The 23,102-nt window shown below is 37.7% G+C and overlaps 1 protein-coding gene across 3 annotated transcripts in view; it reads right to left on the bottom strand.

Annotated features, from left to right (window-relative positions):
* Positions 1–3,539: 3,539 nt before the first annotated feature.
* Positions 3,540–23,102, bottom strand: part of LOC145989818 (uncharacterized) — a 180,003-nt gene continuing 160,440 nt past the window's right edge. For all 3 annotated transcript variants that reach the window (XM_083125182.1, XM_083125184.1, XM_083125185.1), the window contains exons 18-22: positions 16,766–16,889; positions 10,779–10,972; positions 6,367–6,531; positions 4,440–4,629; positions 3,540–3,591 (exon numbers count right to left, since the gene is read on the bottom strand). In XM_083125182.1, the coding sequence (XP_082981308.1) occupies positions 4,455–4,629; positions 6,367–6,531; positions 10,779–10,972; positions 16,766–16,889 (658 nt within the window). In that variant the 3' untranslated portion in view covers positions 3,540–3,591; positions 4,440–4,454. The remainder of the gene's footprint in view (positions 3,592–4,439; positions 4,630–6,366; positions 6,532–10,778; positions 10,973–16,765; positions 16,890–23,102) is intronic.

Consider the following 23,102-nt stretch of genomic DNA (forward strand, 5'->3'; position numbering starts at 1 on the left):
CAAGCTGCGACACGTGCTAAAGGGGGTCATATCGATGAGAGCAAAATATCAGTTTAGTTATGTTGTTTATGTTAAGTAATGAACCTCTATGTTTCTATTTTGTTCAAATGTGATATAATATAACATTTCAAATAAACTTTATCTCATTTTTCGATATATTTGGTTCATTTTTGGCAATTACATTTGGGCAAAGACTTTTGCACGCTAGTGTAGATCCCCATTTCTTATATCCCTTGGCATATATCTGCTTTTTGATTTACATTCTCAAAGGAAAGAATCTATTACCCTGAAGATATTGTAGCCGTGGTATATTAATTTAAGTAGTGCACCTAAGGGAGGTAGCAAGTATCAGATAATTGTGATGGTTTCTCCTGAGAAAATTAATTCCCACGCTTATCTATTTCTTTCTGTAAAAGTGGGGGGTGGTATCCCCCAGATAGAACCATTTTCGCAAAGCACTCCCCCCAGCTGACATATTGTCACCATGTTAAAGCATAGGAGCATCCCCCCAACTAACTCCGAGGCTCCACTAAACATCCCCCAGCTAACATTTTCCACTTTAAGCACCGTTTGTAATCATTACTAAAAACATGTGGTTCTACTAATAATAAAAGATATAAGAACACAGTATGTAAATATATAATAATTCTGTCTCTCTTTTGTGAAAAATTACTTTACGTATCTATTTCAGTGACTCACTGCCAGCATTTACCTTTTGTGGAGAGAATGAACACTGCAGATGTACATGCTGTAAAAAGCAATTGTAACCAACCTCTATGTAGCGAAACCCCAATTTTACATTTCTAGATTTTTCATTTTCCTGCATTATTTATTCAATCTTAATCGTCTTTGTTGCATTTTTTCACCTTGGTTCCCCGAAAAACACAAAATAGAGGATCCCCTGTAGGCAGGAATGAATGAGCAGAGTCATGTTAAAGAAATATTTGCAATTTTATCAGATTGTTAAGTTTTATATTGGTACTACGTATATTGGTACCATATTGGTAAAGGTTAAATTTCATATTGGTAATCTAAATTATTTTTCTTTCACTTATGTGATTCTCTACAACAGAATTTACAAAACCAAATAATTAGTCACATCCAATGGAGAAAAAAGCTATTGTCTTGTTCAATGCAATACACAAACACATTATATATTCCTAACAATGGTGAAGTGGATTTGGAAAGAATATTAGTGGTAAGTACAGAAATAAGTTTCCATTTATTTTCCTCTTCTTGATAAAAGACAATCAACTCGTATATGTGATCAAAACTTTGAAGAAAATCTTATTCTACTAAAGTCTGGAAGTACCTAGTCATTAAATCATCCGTCAAACACTACCTTTTCTTGATCATACTTTCACACAATGATGACCCAGCCAGAGGCAGGAAACGGCGAAGGATGATGATGATGACTTTCACACAATATATTTAAAAACATGTATTATTACGCTTTCATAGTAATTTTTTTTCTACATGGTGGAGCATGTTCAACTAATTCAATGCAATTTCTTTCTGCATACATCTAGCATACAATCACTGACAACTAGAGATTCATAAAGGAAAGAAAAATGCAGGAGAAGGAAAGATAAGAATAATGGTGTCTACAAGTTTGTAAAAACAAAATTCCCTGACTTTTCCACACCAAGAACTAACATTTTCCAGACCAAATCATTAGGGCAATTAATACACATGAACATGTGTGTAAGAAAGTCACTATTTTAACTTAACACTCAAACATGCAATCCAACGTAAGCAAGTTTTAGAATACTCATTTCACATCAGCAGGGAAAATGAGGATAAGGGAGGGGGTGCAAGTAACTGACTAATGACTAACATATTTTTTCATAAAAATCCATAAGAATTATAGATGTAAATAAAACATAATTATTGTAAAATTTTATAACATATTATTTCATATAACAATCTCGCACCAACTGCAACAAGAAAGTTATAAAAAACTAATAAGCACTCCTTGTAATACATTTTTACACAATAATAAAAAGTTCAAAACATGACCCCTCTTCTTGGAGTGCTCAATCTCAAATTTCTACATAAATTACCATAACTTCGGGACAGAAAAGGAGGCAGAATAATAGACCAGTTTGCATTAACTTTTAAATTCACTTCTGCCTCTCATGGCTAAAATGAAAATCTTTTGTGAACGCACACACAATCAAGAGTTCTACCGTGTTTGCATAATATTTTAATCATCTAATTTTGATGGCATTCTGACACATGAATCTATGCCACTGTTTTGTCTCAAGCTTGTAGTTCATCCTATGTGTATACCATCTTGCAGCACATCCAAAAGAGGGGGCATAACCTCTCCTCCTTTTTGCCAGTTTTCCTACACAGAAAGAGGTGACAAAATAAGGAAACAATACATATTAAAAAAAAAAAAAAAACCAGCATAGTAACCCTTACTGCAATATACCATTCTATGAAAATTCTCAGTACAATTTCCATTTTCTTCTTCTTTATTCTTTAACACAATTATTGGGAGGCACAATGTAAAAATTTTACCTCCACTAATAGCCCTGTCTTTAATAAATAAAACAAAACCAATTTCATCCCTCTACAACAATTAGTTCTTCAGTTACGCTAATTTTTTTTAGTACTTTGTGACAAGTTTGAAATACGTGTGCTTGAAAAGGCCCTGCTGTCAGAGGCTATCTAGGCATGCACGGAGCCGTCTGCTAAAGATTAAGCACATAGAGGAAATAGTATTATAACTTACTGAAAAGTAATCAAAATTTAGTCGGTATTTTTTAAAATGATTTTTCTTGTATGTACGCATTGCTTGCATTGTAGAATTATTTCTCTTGATATAACCATTTCTTTAATCAAACAAAAAAAAAAGGGAGCATGCATTTTCCTGAAACGTCACAACAAAAACTGTTTTTATGCTTGTAACAACCGTAGACTACAAGATAAATAATTCTTTTTAAAATGTACACCATGATACTACTATTTTTATAGTATGTCAGTAAAGAACTTCTTACACCACGTGCCGGCAACATACTTGTAAAAAATCAACAAAAAACATGATTTTAACGAGTATTTTTATAGTATTATTCTTTTTATTGATATTCATAGAATGGAACTGGGAGAGGAGGCAATGGGAATTATAGAAGGAAGGGGAGTCATGGAATGAAAAAGTCTGGGAACTACTGATATAAAATACCAGATTTTACAATCTACTGTCATTCACACAAAATATATTATATCTAATTTATACAAATATATCTTGTAAAGCAACAATAATTAGGCATAAATGCACACATTGTCATAACAAGTTATAGAGTACTCGTACTATTTTTAAGTATACATAAAATACACTTAGCAGTCATTGTCAAGTTATCATGAACACTGTTTTATCTTAAAATAATTGTACCAGAATTTATATTGTTTTTCCAAAAGTTTCTGGAGCACTTAAGTCCAATATACTGCAGAATGAATCAAACCAATTTATTACGACTTTGTGCATCCACAAAGCCAATTTCTTTAAAACCAAAACCAATGGAAAAGAAGGACGTCTGCAGTTAATGCAAGGTTTTTGCATAGATGAAATAAACCACAGGAGGTTCCCTGTAAAAAAGATAAAAAAAGAAGTAAATTTACATAAACACTAAAGCAGGGATTTGAAAATTGTGAGTTACAACATGCTGTAACATCCTTGATGCTGGTTCAGGACTTTACGTCTATAGAAAAAAACAAAACAAATACAGGGTGGTCATAAAGTCTTTCCAACATTACAAAGGTTTATTATAAAGAAACTGTTACAGTTACAGCTGCATGGATTGTGGCAAAAGAAACATAAATTCATAACCCCCCCCACCCCTTGTTCTAGGTAGAGGCTGAGTTCATATACGTATGAAGCATTGCAATTGTTGGAACTGAAAATGGCATCAGCACAGGAGAAAGCTCAATGATGTGTTTCATGGTATCACGAGATGCAGTTGCTGATGGCTGTACAGTGAAATTTGTGGGGGGGGGGGGGGGGGATATGGACAATTACCACCTGACTACAAAAGCATCATTGTGTGGTACAAGAAGACTGGAAGTGTACTTTCCTGCCTGTGTCACAGGGCAACTATCCGTCAGTGAAGAGAGTGATGAGGCAAGCATTTACATGAAGGCCTTCCAAGTCTACTGGTCAGAATTATTTTGCACCAAGATTCTGTGAAAAACTTCATTTTTTGATTACATCACAGGTATTTTGATATTCTCAGATAATTCTTAAATATTCTGAAGCAAAACTCTGGTAAATTAATGCAAATAATTGGGAGTGCAATACTCAACTACTATTAATCAATATTTTGAAAAAAAAAATGCAATTGCTACAATTTTCTAGCATTGGCATCAGTATGGGTACCTGTTTAGTCCTTTCAATCATCTATAAATAAATTAAAACAATCTAATTTGGGATCACTTACCTTGTACACATAGAACTACACACTGTTGTTCAAACCAGTTGGTAGAATGAGCTCGTACCTCTCATTTGAACCACCTTCCCTCAGGAGCTTATCTACCATATTTGCCATATTAATCTTCTTTGCAACTACCAAGTGTCTGTCTGCATCCTTTCCATAACTGCGACTTTTCAATTTAAACCTTCGTGCAATCCTAAGCAAAAGAGAAAATGCATGATTCCCCTTGCATCGAAATCTGGGTGTCTACAATTTTTTTAAAAAAAAAATTCCCAGACTTTTAGGAGTTTTCCAGACCAAGAATCTCCATTTTCATTGGGACAATTAGTACACATAAACATATCTGGAAGAAGGCTAAACACACTCGCACTTAGAATTACACACTTAACCAAGTTTCAGAAAATGCGTTTCATGTGTTATAACGAGAACTAAAACTCAACAGTAATTGACTGTTGACTAGGAGGAGGGAAGCAACTAAGTATCATTGGTGAGCTATTATGTTATACTTGTCAAGCATTGACTAATAATTAACAAAGAACTATTTTTTCTAAAAATATCACAATTATAATAAAATTTAGTAATACAGGTAATGATACTAATAATCATCTAACAAACACCCACCAAAAATTGTAACAACAGCCACTTTTTGTAGAAGATTTTTACATGAAAATAGTTCAAAACATAACCCCATTTCCTAGAGTATTTAATAAACAATTTCTACTGTAGTACTTAATATAGTTTGTTCACAACAAATTAAAATTTCTTGCTTGCCTTATTCTTATTTGTTTATTCAAAAACCTACTTTTAGTGCACTATTACAAAAACATAGATTTTTTCAGAAAAAATAGTAGTAATTTTTATGAGAAGAGATTTGAACAGAAAATTTACTTATATGTAATAATTTTGTTAAAATAACATAGCAATATGTGTTAAAAATAATAAAAGATGCAGCTAAAAAAGAAGCACACTATTGTACATCAATACTAACAACCCAGTCTTACAAATAATATATTTTGGTAAATACCATCAAATATATGGAAAACAAAAAGCTAGAATAAAATACAAAATACAGTAGAACCTTGATTTTACATTTTTCAGGGAACCAAGATGAAAAACTTAAAATGCACGAAAACATAAACTCCAGAAATATTTGGCTCTATTGGGAACAAGAAAATTCAATGCAGAATGTGAAAAATGTGAAGTAAAATTTCACTGTATAACAGTTTAGTTTGAAAAATTATTAAATTAAGAAATATTTTAAACACATATGAAAACACAATGCTTAAAACATTTGTAAAAAGGAAGGAAGAAAAAGGAAGGAAGAAAAACAGTGGCATACTTTAAAACAATTTGTTTAAAATACATATATCAGTAACAGAAAGAATGGGTGACGTGACGTGTTTGTTCTGTTGTTGGCAAATTGTGGTGATGAGGATGAGAAATGATTTAGATAAAATTGGTGAAGGGACACTCACTAAGAATACACATACCCGGGAATTTTGATGGTGAGATCGAAAATCCACATCTTAACATGGTCGGTTAAAGAGTCTGAAGGAAGAAATATGGGATTGAATTTTGTATTATATATTTTACGTCACTTGAAAGACACAATCTGTCTGTATCAAAGTCTTTACTGTGCAAATTATCTTCCAATGTGATTCAGCAAGGTAGTCATGCTGAAATCAGTATTTCTTTAACATGCAAAGACAATATGATACTTACTTTAAATATATACAGTGGAACCACGATTTTATATTTTTCAGTGGACCATTGTGAAAGAACTTCAAATGCAGGAAAATGTAAAACCAGGGAAAATGTTTCAGCATTTTGCTTTGTTGGGACCATGAAGATTGAATGTATAAAGTGGGAAAATTTAAAACAACGGAATGTAAAATTGGGGTTCCACTGTACATTTTTAATATCAAATACTTACTGATGCATTATTGCCCTTTCTTCGGAACTGAAATCAGTTGAAAACACCAGATCATACATAGAATCATTTTCAGCATAGTCACGAATCATTGCTCTTACTTTCCTCTCAAAGTCCATTCTATTAGCCATGTTACCTAACCCTTCTCTTCTTATACGCTGCTGTACACTGAGAGAAAACAAGAAAACACAGGAATAAAATACAAGAAACACTATCTACAAGGGGAAGTCAATATATAAGTCGCAAAATGAAATTTCTTCGAATTGCTGCAATGTGAAATTGTTTTATGAATATCCGTCATTGCAATGATCCTCTCCGCAAGTGTCGGTGTAGATGGCAGCACCACCGTGTATCATATACGGCGCTAGTAGTCACATTCTCGTGCGGCAGTGAGTCAGTCGAGTGCCAAGTGGGTAAGATGGCAGGTGTGTTAGTCGAGTGTATGCGTGGTGAGCAACGGGCCGTAATTCTATTTCTGTGGGTGCAGGGCAAATCTGCTGAGCAAGTGCACAAGGAAATGTTACCTGTTTACGGTAACAAATGCTTATCCAGGAGAGCCGTTTACAACTGGGTGCAACATTTCAATTGTGGTTGAACCAATGTCCGGGTGCTTTGAGAGATGGAGTTCTTCTGTTGGATGGCACGCCAATACCAGAGTGGCTCACATACGATCCCTACGTTGGGAACGACTGTAACATCCAGCCTACAGTCCAGATTTGGTACCATCTGACTATCATCTCTTCGGCCCATCTCTGGGTGGTCACTGGTTCCAGGATATGGAGGAGGTCCATCGGGAGGTTACCAGCTGGCTACGACACCAACCACAAACCTTCTTCACTGCTGGCTTTGAGGGACTCGTGACATGCTGGGACAAGTGCCTAAATGTTCATGGAGATTACGTTCAAAAATAAAACAAATTTCATCAGGTAACTACTTCAACTTTTCTTTCTATTCCATTTTGCGACATATATTGACTTACCCTCGTACATTTATGTATGTTTTCACTCAAGTTTTGAACAGAAATGTTCCTACAATGTAAACAGCTTCTCTATTATATCAGTATAACTAAAGCTACATGAAAACTGTGGTTCATTGACATTCCCATGCTAATGTTCTACCACTCAGTTGCCAAACATATCTGTGGCCTTTTCACAATTTCCTCAACATCTCATTCTAGTTGACAGGTTATCTGACTGCCATGTGGGATAGCCAGGTTTGATTCCCAGGGTGGGCGATCTAAAATAGGATTTTTTCTGGCCTTGTTCCAGCATTCAGTAACTCTGGGGCTCACCCAGCCACAAATCTATCGGTACATGGGGGGAGGGGGGTGAAGGTGGAGAAGCATGTTGCTGATTATATCACCTCCAAAATCGCAGAGATCGAGAATGTGTGGGGGTCTACTCATCCCCTATCCCCTAAAATGTCCCATCATGGCACGGGGAACTTTACCTTTTTACAGGCATTTCCATGAGTAGTGACACTTTGGGGGAAGGGGGGATAATTGAATAAAGTATACATATAACAAAATATACATAACTGAACTTTACGGAAATAATACTTATAATGGGCTCCTATTTATAGTTTTAACAAAATGGCACCTACTTCTTGTATTGACTTAAAATATATGGTGGTTTAGTTGGTAGATGCCCGACTGCAATATGGAAAACCTGAGTTTTATACCTGGGGTGAGTGATCTAAGGTCGGAATTTTTCCAGCATAAAGCAGCTCACCTAGCCTCAAATCAATGGGTACCTGGGGGCAATACTGGGTGTACATGTGGCCGGAGCATGGTGCTGATGATATCACCATCAAAATGTCCGAGATCGAGAATGTGTGGGCCTACACCCCACATCAGCTAAAATGTCATCAGAGAAGGTCCCCTCTCCTCTCTCTCCTTCTCTCAGTGTGTGTGTTGATGTAAGCATGTGACTGCATGCATTGTTTTTAGGGTGGCCTTGCATAGAATGGGGAAAAACTTTTCCCTCTGATATCATCACATAGTTAGTAACTTTCAACATGGTGTAGCAAATCAGAGATGCAGGTTAGACAGCCTAAACATCACATTCCAACCAATGACAACAAAGTGAAATGGATTGCCTTCCCTTACCACCACACCACATTCAACAGCCTTGCCAAGACCCTGAAACAGTATGAATCAAACTAGCACACAAACCAATGACCAAAATAGCCAGTGCCCTAAACAAACACAGGTGATATTTCCTCTCACCCCTTGATAACCCAGGGGGTATACAACACCCAGTGGACTGCAATCAGCATTACATTGGCAGATATGAGGTGTGGCTAGAAAAAAATGGACTGATGCTACAAAATCTTGTATGGGTTATTTTGTACAATATGAACAATATCCTCTCCAAAGTACTTCCCTGCACTATCTTTATACAGCTGCATACGAACCTTCCATTGCTGGAAGAAGTGCTGGAAATCATTTTCTGAAACCATGTTCATGACCTCAGTCGCTTTTGTTTTCATAGATTCTATGGTCGTAAATCTTGTTCCTTTCAGTGCTGATTTGACCTTTGGGGAGAAGAACGTGGCACGGAGCTAGATCCGGCGAATAGCATGGATGTTCTAACACTGGGATCCCATGCTTGGACAAAAAAGCCTTGACTGACAATGGCATGTGGGCAAGAGCATTGTCCTGATGAATAATCCATGACTTGCTTTTCCACAAATCAGGTCGTCGTCTTCTTACTCGCTCACGAAGGGTCGTCAGCACCGTAATGTAATAATGTTGGTTGACAGTTTGACCTTTGGGTACCGAATTCGAATCAATTCACCGACATTTGCAAGGTTTAATTCAGTTTTTGACGTGCAAGGCCTTCCAGGACGCGAGTCATCCGCGATCACTTCTCGTCCTTCTTTAAACCTTTGAAACCACTCAAACACTTGCGTGTGTGATAAACATTCATCTCCCTACACTTCCTTCAACAAACCATGAGTTTCTGTGGCGGATTTTCCGAGTTTCGTAAGAAACTTCACATTGATACGCTGTTCCACTTTCACACTTAACAAAGTTTCCGACGAAGCACAGATGTACGGTTCACTTAGTCAACAAGCTACAGCCGAACTGAGTGCTGTGCACCCTGGGCAATAGTCGATAGGCAGGATATCACATTATTCCTTGACACGCTTGCCGTTTGACGACAGCAACATCAATCCGTTTTTTTTCTAGCCACACCTCGTATATCAGAATCATCATGGAGCATATACAACAGCACCTATCTGATGCAAAAAAACAACAAAAAAAAAAAAAAACAACACGCTACCGGACTAGCAAAGCAGCTCAAGTTCAACAAACACAACATTAAAAAAGTTTCCATCAGGCATACATAGCACACACTGATTGACACGAAAATCACAGACACACGCAATTATGCACTTTCCGCATGATCTAAACATCGATAGTTGTCAGGCACAACACGTTTGTCCCCCTATTGCAATAACTTAAAACCAATAGCACTCCTAGTGGCACACTCACTGGGAAACAAAAGGAACCGGAAGCTAACCCAACAGTGAAGCAACGAGATCCTGAGCAGATGGTGGCAGAGGCCACAAAAATTAATAGCACTTCTACAGGTAAGTGTCACGGATAAACATTAGTAACTTGCTTGTGTCTAATTATTATCAACTGCATCTTTTATTCCCCAAACATGAATAGTTACTAAGTTTGTTCACTTTCGTCTCGATATACTCTGTGCAAAATTTTGTCATAGACAAATATTTAGGGTTACTAAAAGGCATAAAAATTGCTCCATACATGCTGCATGCAGTTTTGTACATGATATTATTGTGTTGTCACAACCATGGAAACAAACACCTTATTTTACTTTTTGGTAATTTTTAGCCATGTTTGAAACACTTGGTCTAAGCTCCAATTGTGACTTTGATATTTAACCAATTCTGATGCGATTTTTAACAGAAATACAATGTCATTTTTAGATTTTAACCCCCCCCCCAAAAAAAAAACAACTAAACATTCTGTTTGTGAATTAGAAATATTCTAGATATTTTACACTGGTGCAAGTAAAAGAAACCCTTTTACAAGAAGCATTTTAATTATGAGATCAAATCAATTGAATATTGGAACAATTTAAATTTCAGAAATTTACAGATTTCAATATGCCACTTGCAGCTGATATTCATCTATTTTCAATTTTTCTTACTTTAATCGGTTTCTGCCACTTTTGGCTAATTAAATCAATGGGGATGAATCATATGAAATTGATGAAGAGACACTCATGCCCATGCCAGAGCTACAACCTGGGACCTTTCTCCCAAGATGGTGAGTCCAGTATTCAATTGACTCAGCCAATGAGGCAACAAACTGATAATGTTACATCAAAAATCAGCTTCATCACATTCCTAGCAACAACCCAATTTTCTGAAATCAGTACCTGATTGGTTCTGCAATTCCTTGCTTGTCCTTTCCCAATCCACCTCCGGTCCAGCCCATCATGCGAAGCAACTTATTCCCCACATTGTCATCACTCAATGGGATAAATTGCAAATCAACATTCTTAGTGTCAGAATCACCTTTGCTTGCAGCATCTCTATCTATAGTAGTATCTGAGATGAATCTTTTTTTAACCTAAAAGAGAAACAAAACATTTCAGAAAAGTTAATACTTTCCACTCATACAAACAAATGTATTATTTTTACTTCAAAAAAGAACTCTGGAGTTTCAAAACGATGTACAGAGGCTGATTCATTTATATTGAGCCGAATTCAATGTGCCACTGTACCGTGCATGTGCAATGCATCGCCGTGAGATTGCCCCGAGGCAAGGCACAGCATCTCGTTAGTCACGCAGTAGAGTAGTGTGGTCGAGCGTAGTCTGATGCTGCCGAAACTGAATAGATTCTGGGAGGGGTACATTGTTGCCCTTTCCGACGGTAAGTTCACGGCGGCGTGCATCATAGAAATGTGTAAAGTGCATAATTTTTGTGTAGGTCATGCCACTGTGATTCGTATTATATGGAAATATGCGGCACAGAGTCCTGGGCCCACCACACCTACGCGAGCAGCTAGAAACCGGCCTCCCTTGAAGAGGACCCTGCCGCTATTGCATGTTGTTCATCGCATGGCGACCTCCAAAAATCCCCCCACACAGCGTGCAATGGCCAGCAAATGCTGCACATCGCAGGCGACAATCAACCGCGCCATTCACAGGTATTTACGCCTCAAGGTCATTCACAAGAGCAGTGTGCACGCCCTGAAAACGTGTCATGTGGCTGAGCGAAAAAGGAACTGCAAGAGGCTGTATGAACGTCATCTAGCGGGTGATCGATGGAAGTGGAACAGGAAACTGGAATTTCTGCAATTCCCTTCTCTGACATCCCTGTCAAGAGTCCAGATGCCAGTCCAATGGACTATTGTGCTTTCGGACTCCTCAAGCGGCACCTGTTGAATCGTCGAGTCCGCACCATCTCCGGTCTGTGGAAAGCCTGTAACAAGGAGTGGGATGCAATACCCATGGTCCAGCTGCAACGCAGTCTCCTCCAATGGAAACTCCGATGCCTGGCAATAGTCAATAGTGGTGGCCTGCAGATCGAACACAACCGGTGGTGGAAACACTGCATTTCCTAGGTAGGTAGCACATTCGAATTTGGCTCAATATAAATGAATTAACCTCTGTATTAGACTTCCTTAACCTTCCCCTCCAGTCACAGACTGATGTTGAAACTGATCGAGATGGAAATTGTAAATAAGTAAAACATAAGTACGAGGCGCATCCAGAAAGTAAGTTTCCCTATTTTTTTCCCGTGAAAGTAAACATAATGAGCCATGTAAATTGCGCATGCGCAGCAGAGCTAAGACGTATCAATCATATGCCAGGCGGACAGATCCCGCCCGGTGCCAGTAGCGAGGCAGCAGTGGTCCGAAGTTGAAGCTCGTATTCCTTCTCCCGCCACATGCCAGTAGCGAGACAGCAGTGGTCCGAAATGGAGGCTCGTATTCCTTCTCCCGCTGCATGCGAGGTTCAGTCGGTGATAAAGTTCCTGAATGCATAAAGCATTGCAGCAATTGACATTCATCGTCAGCTCTGTGAGGTCTGTGCATTATGACATTATGAGTAAGCAGATGGTGCGTCGCTGGTGTCGGCAGTTTTCGGAAGGTCGTCAAAGTGTCCATGATGAAGAGCGCAGTGGGCGTCCGTCCCTCATCACTGATGATCTGGTTGAGCTGGTGCGGCAACGCATCGTAGAGAACCGTCGCTTCACGATTACGGAGTTCAGTAGCCTTTTTCCGCAGATATCGTGATCCGTGTTGCATGAGATTGTCACGCAGCGCCTGCTGTTCAAAAAATTGTGTGCCAGGTGGGTGCCGAAAAACCTGACACCCAAACACAAAATGAAACGTTCAGGAGCAGCACTGACATTCCTGCAACTGTACCATGATGACGGCGATGATTTCCTCGACAGGATCGTCACGGGCGATGAGACGTGGATTTCGCACTTCACCCCGGAAACCAAGCAGCAGTCAATGCATTGGCGGCATAGTGGATCTCCGGTCAAGAAGAAATTCAAACAGACGCTGTCGGTACAGAAAGTGATGTGCACCGTGTTTGGGACAGGAAGGGCATTTTGCTCATTGACTTCCTCCCCAGAGGTGAAACGGTGAATGCTGACCATTACTGTGAAACACTAAGGAAATTGCGACGTGCCATTCAAAACAAGAGGCGTGGCATGCTTACTGCAGGTGTTGTGCTCCTCCATGACAATGCTCGTCCACATACGGCTCGGCGCACAGCAGCTATTTTGACGGAATTTGGATGGGAGTTGTTTGATTATCCACCTTACAGTCCTGATCTGGCTCCCAGCGATTTTCACGTTTTCTTGCACCTCAAGAAATTCCTGTCCTCCGGTGAGCATTTTGGCAGTGACGAAGAGCTGAAGACGTCTGTCACACGCTGGTTCCATTCACAGGTGGCAGAGTTCTACGACAGTGGGATCCAAAAGTTGATACCACAATACGACAAGTGTCTCAATTCTGGTGGTTGCTATGTTGAAAAATAGCTGAACCTTTGCTGTACCTGTTGCCAATAAATGGTTTTCTGAAACTGTGTTGTTGTTTTTTTTTTTAAAAAATAGGGAAACTTACTTTCTGGATGCACCTCGTATATAATGTGCAAAATTTAGTTTCCCCAACTTCTTCATGTTTTCATGCAAATGTTTGACAACCGTTAGTACAGGATCTTCAGTCAAACTCAACTGTAAAAAAGAACTGCATAGAACAATAAATTATCTTCCTCTACAGAGTGGTCATAACCTCTCCCCCTTTATTTCTGACACTACAATGGTTCTGGTTGAATTCTTGATATGGACACATACCTGATGTTTTAAGAGTCCAGAACCGTCTTTTTCGTAGCACAGCCAAATTCTCAGTCATTTTCTAGCACAGTTCGCATTGCAAGTGCGTCATTTACTGAATAAGTCCTTTTCCGGGCGGTGGATTGGAAGAGGTTCTGAATATTACTCAGCTCCTTAGCTTGGCCACCAAGATCTCACCTTTGGGGACTCCTCAATGACAGATTCTGAAATAACCGATATGGCACAATGCAAGAGTTACGAACAGCTGTGAAAGATTCCTTCACGAAAGTGGTCCTGTATTAATCTCCGCAAAACATCAGCCAGAACATAGCGCAGAATTCGACTGTGCTACGAAAATTACGGTCTTCACACCAATGTTCGGGATTCTGGAACATTCAGGTATGTGTATCAAGCATTCAACCATAACCATCGCAGTGTCTAAAATAAATGGGGTAAGGCCCAATTTGTGACCACCCTATACATACCTGTGAAAATGTAACATCAAGGAATATTCCCACTAAATCTTATTAAACGTAATTTTAAGATGAAGATGTGAAATACTGGCACCATGGGTAATAATTAGGGGGCAGATTTTTGCATATTTTTTCCTTAAGGAAAATTCATATGCTCTCAATGGATTGATCGATTCCACTTGATGTAGATTACTTTGGTAAAATTTTATAGTGCATATTTGGGACGTTAGTGCATATTTTAGCTTAACGTGCATATAATTTGCATATATTGGGGATTTGGGAGCAATTTTCATGTAATTGTTTGTTTCAAGTTTGCCTGCTTCATTTTTCCCGTTCTGTGTGTCAGCATTAAAAATAGACCACTTAGTCTGGTCTTGGGCACTAGTTGGGTCAAGGACATTCCAAAACTCATCTCATAGCGTTGCAGGTGGTTTGGTTCCAAAGATAGAAAAGAAATCTTCAACCAATGACCTTACAGAGTTGTGAGTCACATTTCCAAATTCCAACAAAAACACTGGGGTCGCTTTACTTGAGGATTATCTGTTAATGTGATCTCTTGATAAATCTGTGAGTGTGTGTGTATGCTGCAGAAGTGAAAATAAATGACGAAGGAGAGAAGTAACAGCATATTGCTCCAACAGTGGGTAGAAGGTAACGATGCATTTACCACTGCCGGCAAAGTTATTTATTGCCAAGTATGCTCTAAACATGCAATACATTTCAGGTATTTAGAATAGTTTTTTGGCAGCTTAAATGGAAATTTGCTGAAATGCAAATTTACCATGCTCAAAACAGAGCTTTCATTTTTGGTAACAGAAAACATTTGTTGCCTGCGTAGGCATGGACATTGTGATTTTTATAAACTTATGTTAATTTTTACGGACAATGCTGCTGTATAACCTAGTGAAGGATAATTCTGTTAAGTACAAAATAACAATACAGTAGAAATGAAGGAAATGATGGTCAGATGATGAAGATATGCACTATGAGCGTATTTTATTCTTAAATTAAGACATAAAAATGCAATAACGTTTTGCAATTATGTCTGTCGATGGATTGCAACTAAATATTCTAACAACATACTGGTGAGGATTAAACATGATTTTTGGGTGATTTTCTTCACGAAACTAGTAACGATTTGAAGTGCTAATTTTACTATTAAGGTAATTGGAAGGAGAAAGATGGCAGTGCTATAGAGACTGAGGTAGCGTCCGTGGGATTTATGCACTTTTTTTATATATGGGTGTATAACACAGTCTCTGGTTTTGATAAGGAAAATTGTCACAATTATATCTCGTATATAACCTGCAGCACAATTTATCCTTAAAAAATTAAGCTTTCCTTATTCTTTGATCTCAAGCTGCTGTTATGCTGACAAAGATGGAATGTCACTGTGCATTATTTTCCATTAAATCTCATGTGACAAATAGCGTTTGTTCGAGTCCCATGTTACAGTAGGTGCAAACCAGAGATTCATAGTGCAGACGGTTTGCTGCCTAAGTTCAATATCTGTCTACAATACATTTATCTCTGTGTGAATTCTATCGCCAACAGAACCACACGTTAAATGTAGCAATCCAGCATTGCTTCCTTTGAATTAGCTGTTAAGGTGATGGACTCACATTCGGAGTGTTTGCAAGTTGAATCCCTGCAGTAGGCCATCCAGACCATTGTGGTATGTCTGTAGTTGTACCAATTTTTGATTGTGTTGTTAATGTGAATCAAAATGCAGTTAATCTGAATCTTGACTGAAGTATTAAAAATATGGTAAAATTTTGCTCATAGTTTTGAACGGACAAAGAGTAGATTTTTTTTCTTCCTTTGTCCATCCAATCTCTTTTCGATATTTCTCAAAAGAAAACAGTACCAGGAGAAGTTGAGAAAGCTGAATTGAAGAAGCAGTTAGCAATAGCTTCCAGATACCCAGGTTTGCAGTTCCTGCGACAGGTGAATTTGGTCCAGGATTTGCCAGGGTATTCCACAACTGAAATTTATTTATTTTAAAATTCTGAATGCAGAAAAATCTATTTTACATCAGGATATCAACACAAGAAATGAAACGAACAAATTCTGTCCAGTGGCATCTTGTGAAATGGAAAGAACATTTTCAAAATACAAAGACTTTCTGGAAATCGCAAGAGTCTGCTACTTGAAAACATCAATAAATAATGTCTAGTATATTGAAATGTTAATGTAAAAGAATAAGATATTGATTAATGTAAAAGAATAAGATATTGATTAATGCAACGAAGAGAGCATAGTGTTTGCAATATTGCAGTTTTTAGATCGAGCTTCCAGACAAAGGAATGCTTGTAATATAATTTTGTTCCATGAAAATAAAAACATTTGTAAATTAGTATTTTTTGGTGATCCTAAAAAGCACAGATTTTCACCTTTCATTTCTATAATTGTGTTCAGTGAGTTACTGATACATTTACTTTTCATGCAAGGCCTACAGATACTTAAAAAAAGTTTATTTGAAAATTTTTAGTGCATATTTTGGCTATTTTTAGTGCATATAAATCTGCCCCTAGTAGTAATGGATGTATGTATATTCATAAACAAAAAGGAAGGAATAAAAACAAAGAGCGTACTCACATGTAATGTTGGACATTGTAGCTTTATCAGCTCCAAAGCTCTTTGTGATGCCATTTCTCTTAATTTTTTCTTTGTAGGGTCCTCGACTGTGCAAATGAGTTCATTGTCTATGTACAAGTCGCATCTGCAATAATTTAGAAAATTGCAATTCCCTGTGCATAACAATATATTATAACAAATACTATGAACTATATTTGAGGATGAGCCAATACCAATACAGTCCGATACTTCCCAAGTGTCCAGAAATCTTGCACGGTCCACAAAATGGCACAAAACACTTTCATGGAAAGTTGTAATAATTTTCTTTATTTTTGCAACATTGTTGGGAGAAATTGATTTCAATGTATCCAGTGCAAAATGTTTTTTTAAAAAAGGATATCTGAAAAGTAGTGGTTCACCCTCACTCCTGCCCCCAGAAAGTACAGGGGCAAATTAAGATGTACCTTTTCAGCTCAAATCAGTCTTACTTATGAAGAAGAAGAAGAAGAAAAATAGCCTCTTCATCCCTTACAGTAATTACCTACTGGCTAGTTTTAAATTTAATACTTTGTTACAGCGGTGAAAGATCTGATCACAAGAGGGATATAAAATTACATTTTGGTTTCAAAATTGTGAATGTAATCCTAAATTTGATTTAAAAACTATACTTATTACACAAAATAATCATATTTCTTCTAAAAGCACATTTATGTAGTTACCAGAGTATCAAGTTTATTCCCGTACAAAGGGGTCCATTTTTGCTTCTCAAATATTTACAGCAGAATTAATCAATTTTCTGTGAACTGCCTAACTCAAAGGATAATTCAAACTTCAGAAAGTGTTGCATCGGTAAATAAACTCTAAATTGCATGTTTAAGAGTCTAATTCTCATTTTGCAGTAAAACAGGGTAGGAAGATGCACCTCACACCTTTCAGAAAGATGAAAAATTAACATTTTGTGCTTTCATCAAAAACTAAATATGCATGCATCTAGTAATTAGTGAAAAATAATTGGATTGTCTATACAGGGTGTCTACTGAAATAAATCCGAAATTCTTGACCTTTTTTACCCATTTATAAGCCTTTATTTAATCAAACCTACTTAGGTAAAATTGGAAATTAGCAACTAAGAAAATAAATTATTTGATGAAAAACCCTTACCAAGAGCCCAGTTAGGATGAAAACTGAAACTGTAATTTAACAAGAGTTATTATAAATTTCACCTTTGCCACGAGTCCCCCAACCCCCCTTTGCCAATAAAAGAAACAACAAAAACAGAATTCCTTAGATTTCTTGCTACAATTATTTTCTAACGTTTGGCAAGTTTGAAAAACATGCAACTGAGAAATCTCACCCCAAGAGGTTAACAGTGGAAGAAGCTCATGTCCACTAAAAGCTTATTAACAAAGTAAGAATTGAAAAATTATGTCTTATGAAAAAAATGTACACTAACAAAATGCACAGCCTTACATCCATAGAAGAATGTCTAATCTCCCCTTCTTGTAAGGCTGGCCAATTATGTAATTAGTTTCTTGCCCATATAAGAGCACAACCAAGTTTTGAGATGTCAGAAGGTGATGAAGCTCCTTTCATTTGTGGGAACACACACAGGAAGAGTAGACAACAATCGAAGAAAGTGGCCCTCAGGTAGCATATACCATTCCAGTTTCCCACTGCTGCTTCCACAACTGTCTGCGAAGGGAGATATCCTGTTCTTGCAACATCATCCTCAATGCCTAATCAGGGTGGCTACAAACAAGCAGAAATGAAATTCCCTGACTTTTCCAGGTTTTTCCAGGACAAAATTTACATTTTTCCTTGACAATTACAAACTAAACAAAATCGATGTTTTTCCAAATGGAAATAATAAACTCATACAGATCCACGTATGGTTTTGTTAAGTACCAATATTATCTTCTATGAAATTTACTTAATTTCTCTATTCTCTATGAATTGAATTCAAGAATTCAAACTGCAAAATAGTGAATTTGGAAAATTATTACAATTCGCAAGCTATGGAAGGATTACGGAATTTTGTCATACGCAGTAAGTTTTAAAATAAAATACTTGATTATTTTTAAAGTTACGACTAAATGAGACAAGACTGAAGAGAGATTGATTAAGAAATACAATTTGTAATTTATCTGTCTCCTTATACATTCTCGGTATTATATGTTGATATTTTCACTGAGGTTTGGAACCCTCTGCTTGCAAAAAACATGAGTGCAGACTCATTTTTCAATGCATAAAGCTACTTCTCGTTTCTCTGTAAAGCAAACAACTTATACTAAAGTGCAAGCTATCTTGACAGTGACATCAGCTGGGACCGCACTACAGGTTGATGTGAAACCATTGTATCACTCGGCGCAAAGCATGAAAGATTCTCTCCATCACAGTTGTGTCTCAGAGTCCGCAGAGAAAGCACACAGGAGGAACGGAACGTTTTTGTGTACAGCTGATCGAGGGTTGGGTCGGGTGGGGGGGGGGGTAGCAAGGACTGCTCGACTTCTGACACCCTGTCAATGTTGCCAAACTTACATGGACGAAAGGTCAATTGAGTTCGAGTGCGTCTGTTGTTTGTACCGAAATGAAGGGCAAAACCGTACATAGTGAGAGCCGAGAGGTGATTTCGAATGTTGTTAAATTTCTTGACAACGAAACGAGAGAAGGATGTTACACGTTTTCGGTCAATCAAACTACAAAGCGTGCGGCGGCTGCAGTTCAAATGTCGGACACTTTCATTAAGAAAATTAGAAAGGAAGGAAATTCCAGGGGGTAATTTACGACACCAGGTAAGCACAGGTCTGCCGAAAAGCATAGAATTGTTGTAGACGACTTTGACAAGTGTTTGATTAGAAGAACTATTGGTAATTTTTATACGGTTGAACATGAAGTGCCAACAGTAAAAAAAAAGTGCTTTCGAAATTAAAGAAAGAAATTAATTTTCGAGGTAGTCGTGAAACTCTTCGCAACATTATTTGCAACGACTTAGGATTATATAGTATATAATATATATAGTATTATATATTAGTTATATCAGCTAATCAAAACCAACAGAAAGCCCCTGCAATATCGGGTCGACACTCTTGCAGCAGAAAACGGCCACACCCTACTGCGATCTAAACCCTATTGAGTATGTTTGGGGTATCATAAAGGGTCGCATTGCATCACAAAATGTGGATTGTAATTTGGGCAGGGTACTGGAAGTTGCAAGAGAAGAATTTCAGAACTTTCCCAAAGAAGAATGGAAAAGGTCTTGCGAAAAGTAAAGGTGAAACAAGTTAGCGCCTCTGGCCTGGTACTCGCAACTGTCTAAGGATATAATTATAATTAATAATTAAATTGAAGATAAAATGTTTCTTAGATGGTAATATTTACTATCGCATAGTAAGAATCACAACCATGACAATAGATTTTATTGTCATTAATTATTTAAATCGGGAATCGTCACGAACGCTATCCATACTTCTTCAAACACTAACCGCGCCATCCTGAACGTCGCGTTTTGCGGCAGGTCCGCCAGAATTTCATCTGTCAGAGAACAGCTGTGAGGCATCATGGCAACAGCGTGCCATTTGAGAGCAGAGGAAGAGAAGAATTTCCCCCATATTCTCGTCTGCTGCCGTTCACTGTGACAGAAACAAGTGGGGGTGGATTTTAGTTCTCATATTTTCAGTTTTTTTTTTCTTCTTTGCTGAGCAGTATATATAATTTTAACTTCGACTTGTAACAAAATAATCGTGCCGAACACTCTACATTTCAACAAGTTTTTAAGTATCTAATATTTTTAACACATTTATATGCTCTGTATACGCTGTAACGTGTTTTCATTAAGGAACTATACTTTTGTGCTCAAGCCTTGCGAACTTTCCGTTCAAAGGCACGTTGCCATCTCGTATTCATCATCCGATTCAGTTTATTTTCTTGTATTTATACATCGTGCTCGTTTTAATTGCTCTTTATTTTACATGATTCCATTCTAAAAGAAACCTCGCATTGCGACACGTTGGGCTTCCTTCCCTTGCATTTCAAACTATTGAAATTCTTTCCCTTGTTTGTCTTTTGTCTTAGTGCAGACACGTCACTGTCAAGATAGGTTGCACCAGAGTGTAACTCTTGCATATAAGTGAAACAATTGAATTGAACAAAATAAAGTGTCATATTTCCTTACATTATCAATGGGATTTCTGCTTCAGTACAGTATATCCAAGTGAAGTACTGTGAAACTGACAACATGCAGTTATACCATTAATGCTGACGAAAAGGGTATGTAGGTATTAGAAATTTAACACAAGGAATTTATAGAATTGCATTGTATAGGTACCTGATTTAGCTAACCACACATTAAAACAGGAAAACACTAATAATAAAAGCTTCTGAAAGTTCATATACGAGGGGCATCCTGAAAAAAGCTCCAATGGTGCCTATACACAGCACTAGTGGTCGGAGAGTGACACACACACATGCAGGCAGGAAGAAGTGGCATGTAGTTGTAATCTGGTACAGTTGCAATGCAGCCGTTTTAGGACAGTTCTAGGTTAAAGATTGCAGCTCTCATACAGTCTCCCACTCTCATACAGTCTCCCACCGACTGCGATGTAGTCTAAATTGCACGCCCAGAATTTGGCACAGAGCTACCAGCAATCGTGTGAGGTGCGCAGACCGGACGTCGTGAGTGATAGTCAGACAATTCACGGAAGGCCAATCGAATGTGCACAATCCCATACAGCTGAGTACACACGGGACCTTTGCATCAATTCAGGTGAGAGATCTTGGACCACTCCCTGCACAGCCCTGGCCTTGAATGTACCGACTTTCATATCTTTGCTTAACTGAAGTGGTTTTTGGCAGGGTAAGGATTTGACAGCTACACTGAGGTAGAGATAGTTCCAGTCTTTGCTGTGAGACACATATACCATGGATATACAAAATTTAGTGCCACGCTATGACAAATGCCAGAACAACGGTGGTGATTATGCCGAAAATTAGGTTAGGACTCACTGTTACTAATGCAATAAATTACAACTGATATTCTTGTTTTATTTATACCTAATCGGCAGACTCTTTGATATTTTGTTATTTTTTTTTTCAAATTGGTGTAGTTTCTTATTTATTTATTTTTCCCAAAATTCACATTTTCATTTTAGCACATTTTCTGGCAAATATCTGAAATTATACCTTCATGGTGTTTTAAAACTACTGTTTCAAATTGTAAGTCACATGGCTTACGCCTCTTCGTGAGAGTTTGATATTTTGAAAGTTATTTTGGGAAAGTTACTTTCCATACCCCTTTTTCAATTTTAAGGTAAGAATTTTAGATGATGGAATTTTCCCCTTATTTATTGAAGGGTGCATAATGACCATAAGTGGCGACGCACCCAAAAAATTAAAATCAATCAATCTCACGTGACAGATACCGATATATTATGGCACCAAAAATTGGCATTATCTTTTTTTGACTTGTTAGTGTTACGTTTCCCAAAATTCGCGTTTTTGTTTTAGAACATTTTTCTGCCAGATATACCAAAACTTAATACTCCATTGTGCTTTTAAACTATTATTTTAAATTGTAGGTCACATGGTCTACATATTTTCGTGACCGTTTGATATGTTGGAACAGATTTTTGAGGAAGTAAAAGTGAAGTGCTCGCCTGCACTTTTCCATGAAGGTGTATAGGGGTGTGGAGTTAAGGTCCCACACTTTCTTGATCACGGCCGAAGGTGGGGGTGATGTGATCAGCACCAAGCTCCTGGCTACATTTATCCATCAAAGTTTCCTCAAGATACCAGCTTCATATGATGCTGGGTGGGTGCCGGAGAAGTTTGAATAGATGGAAAACATCGTGGTTCTCCTTTCTCCCCCAAAATAGCAGGAGAAGAGGGGCAAACTACAGATTTTTATGTTGTTTTTTTCATTGAAATTTGGTGGTCGCGCCCCCCAAACCCTTCCTCGGTTTGGCGTTCTGAATTTTACACGGTTGCATGCTCTGATGTTTTAGCTGAAAAACAAAACTTATCCGAAGTAGATTGCTCAGATGGTGCCCAAGTTGTAACAATTTTCCTCCAAAAATGCAAATTACCTATTTTTCATAAAAAAAACAATATCACATTTTGGCTTATCATTCAACTTGTATGGCACCCAAGAACGTGAAATATGTTTCATTCTCTTGTGAAATGTCCATTCCTTGATAGTAATACAAAGTTCGCGCCTTCTCCCCAAAATAGTGGGAGAAGAGGGGGCAAAGTCCAGATTCTTATTTTTCCATTGAAATTCGGAGGTCACGACAGACAAACCCCCCTTCCTCGGTACGGCATTCTGAGTTGTACACGGTTGCATGCTATGATGTTTTAGCTGCAA

This window comes from Lepisma saccharinum, chromosome 7, assembly GCF_977018435.1.
Source record: "Lepisma saccharinum chromosome 7, izLepSacc3.1, whole genome shotgun sequence".
Taxonomy (NCBI): Eukaryota; Metazoa; Arthropoda; class Insecta; order Zygentoma; family Lepismatidae; genus Lepisma; species Lepisma saccharinum.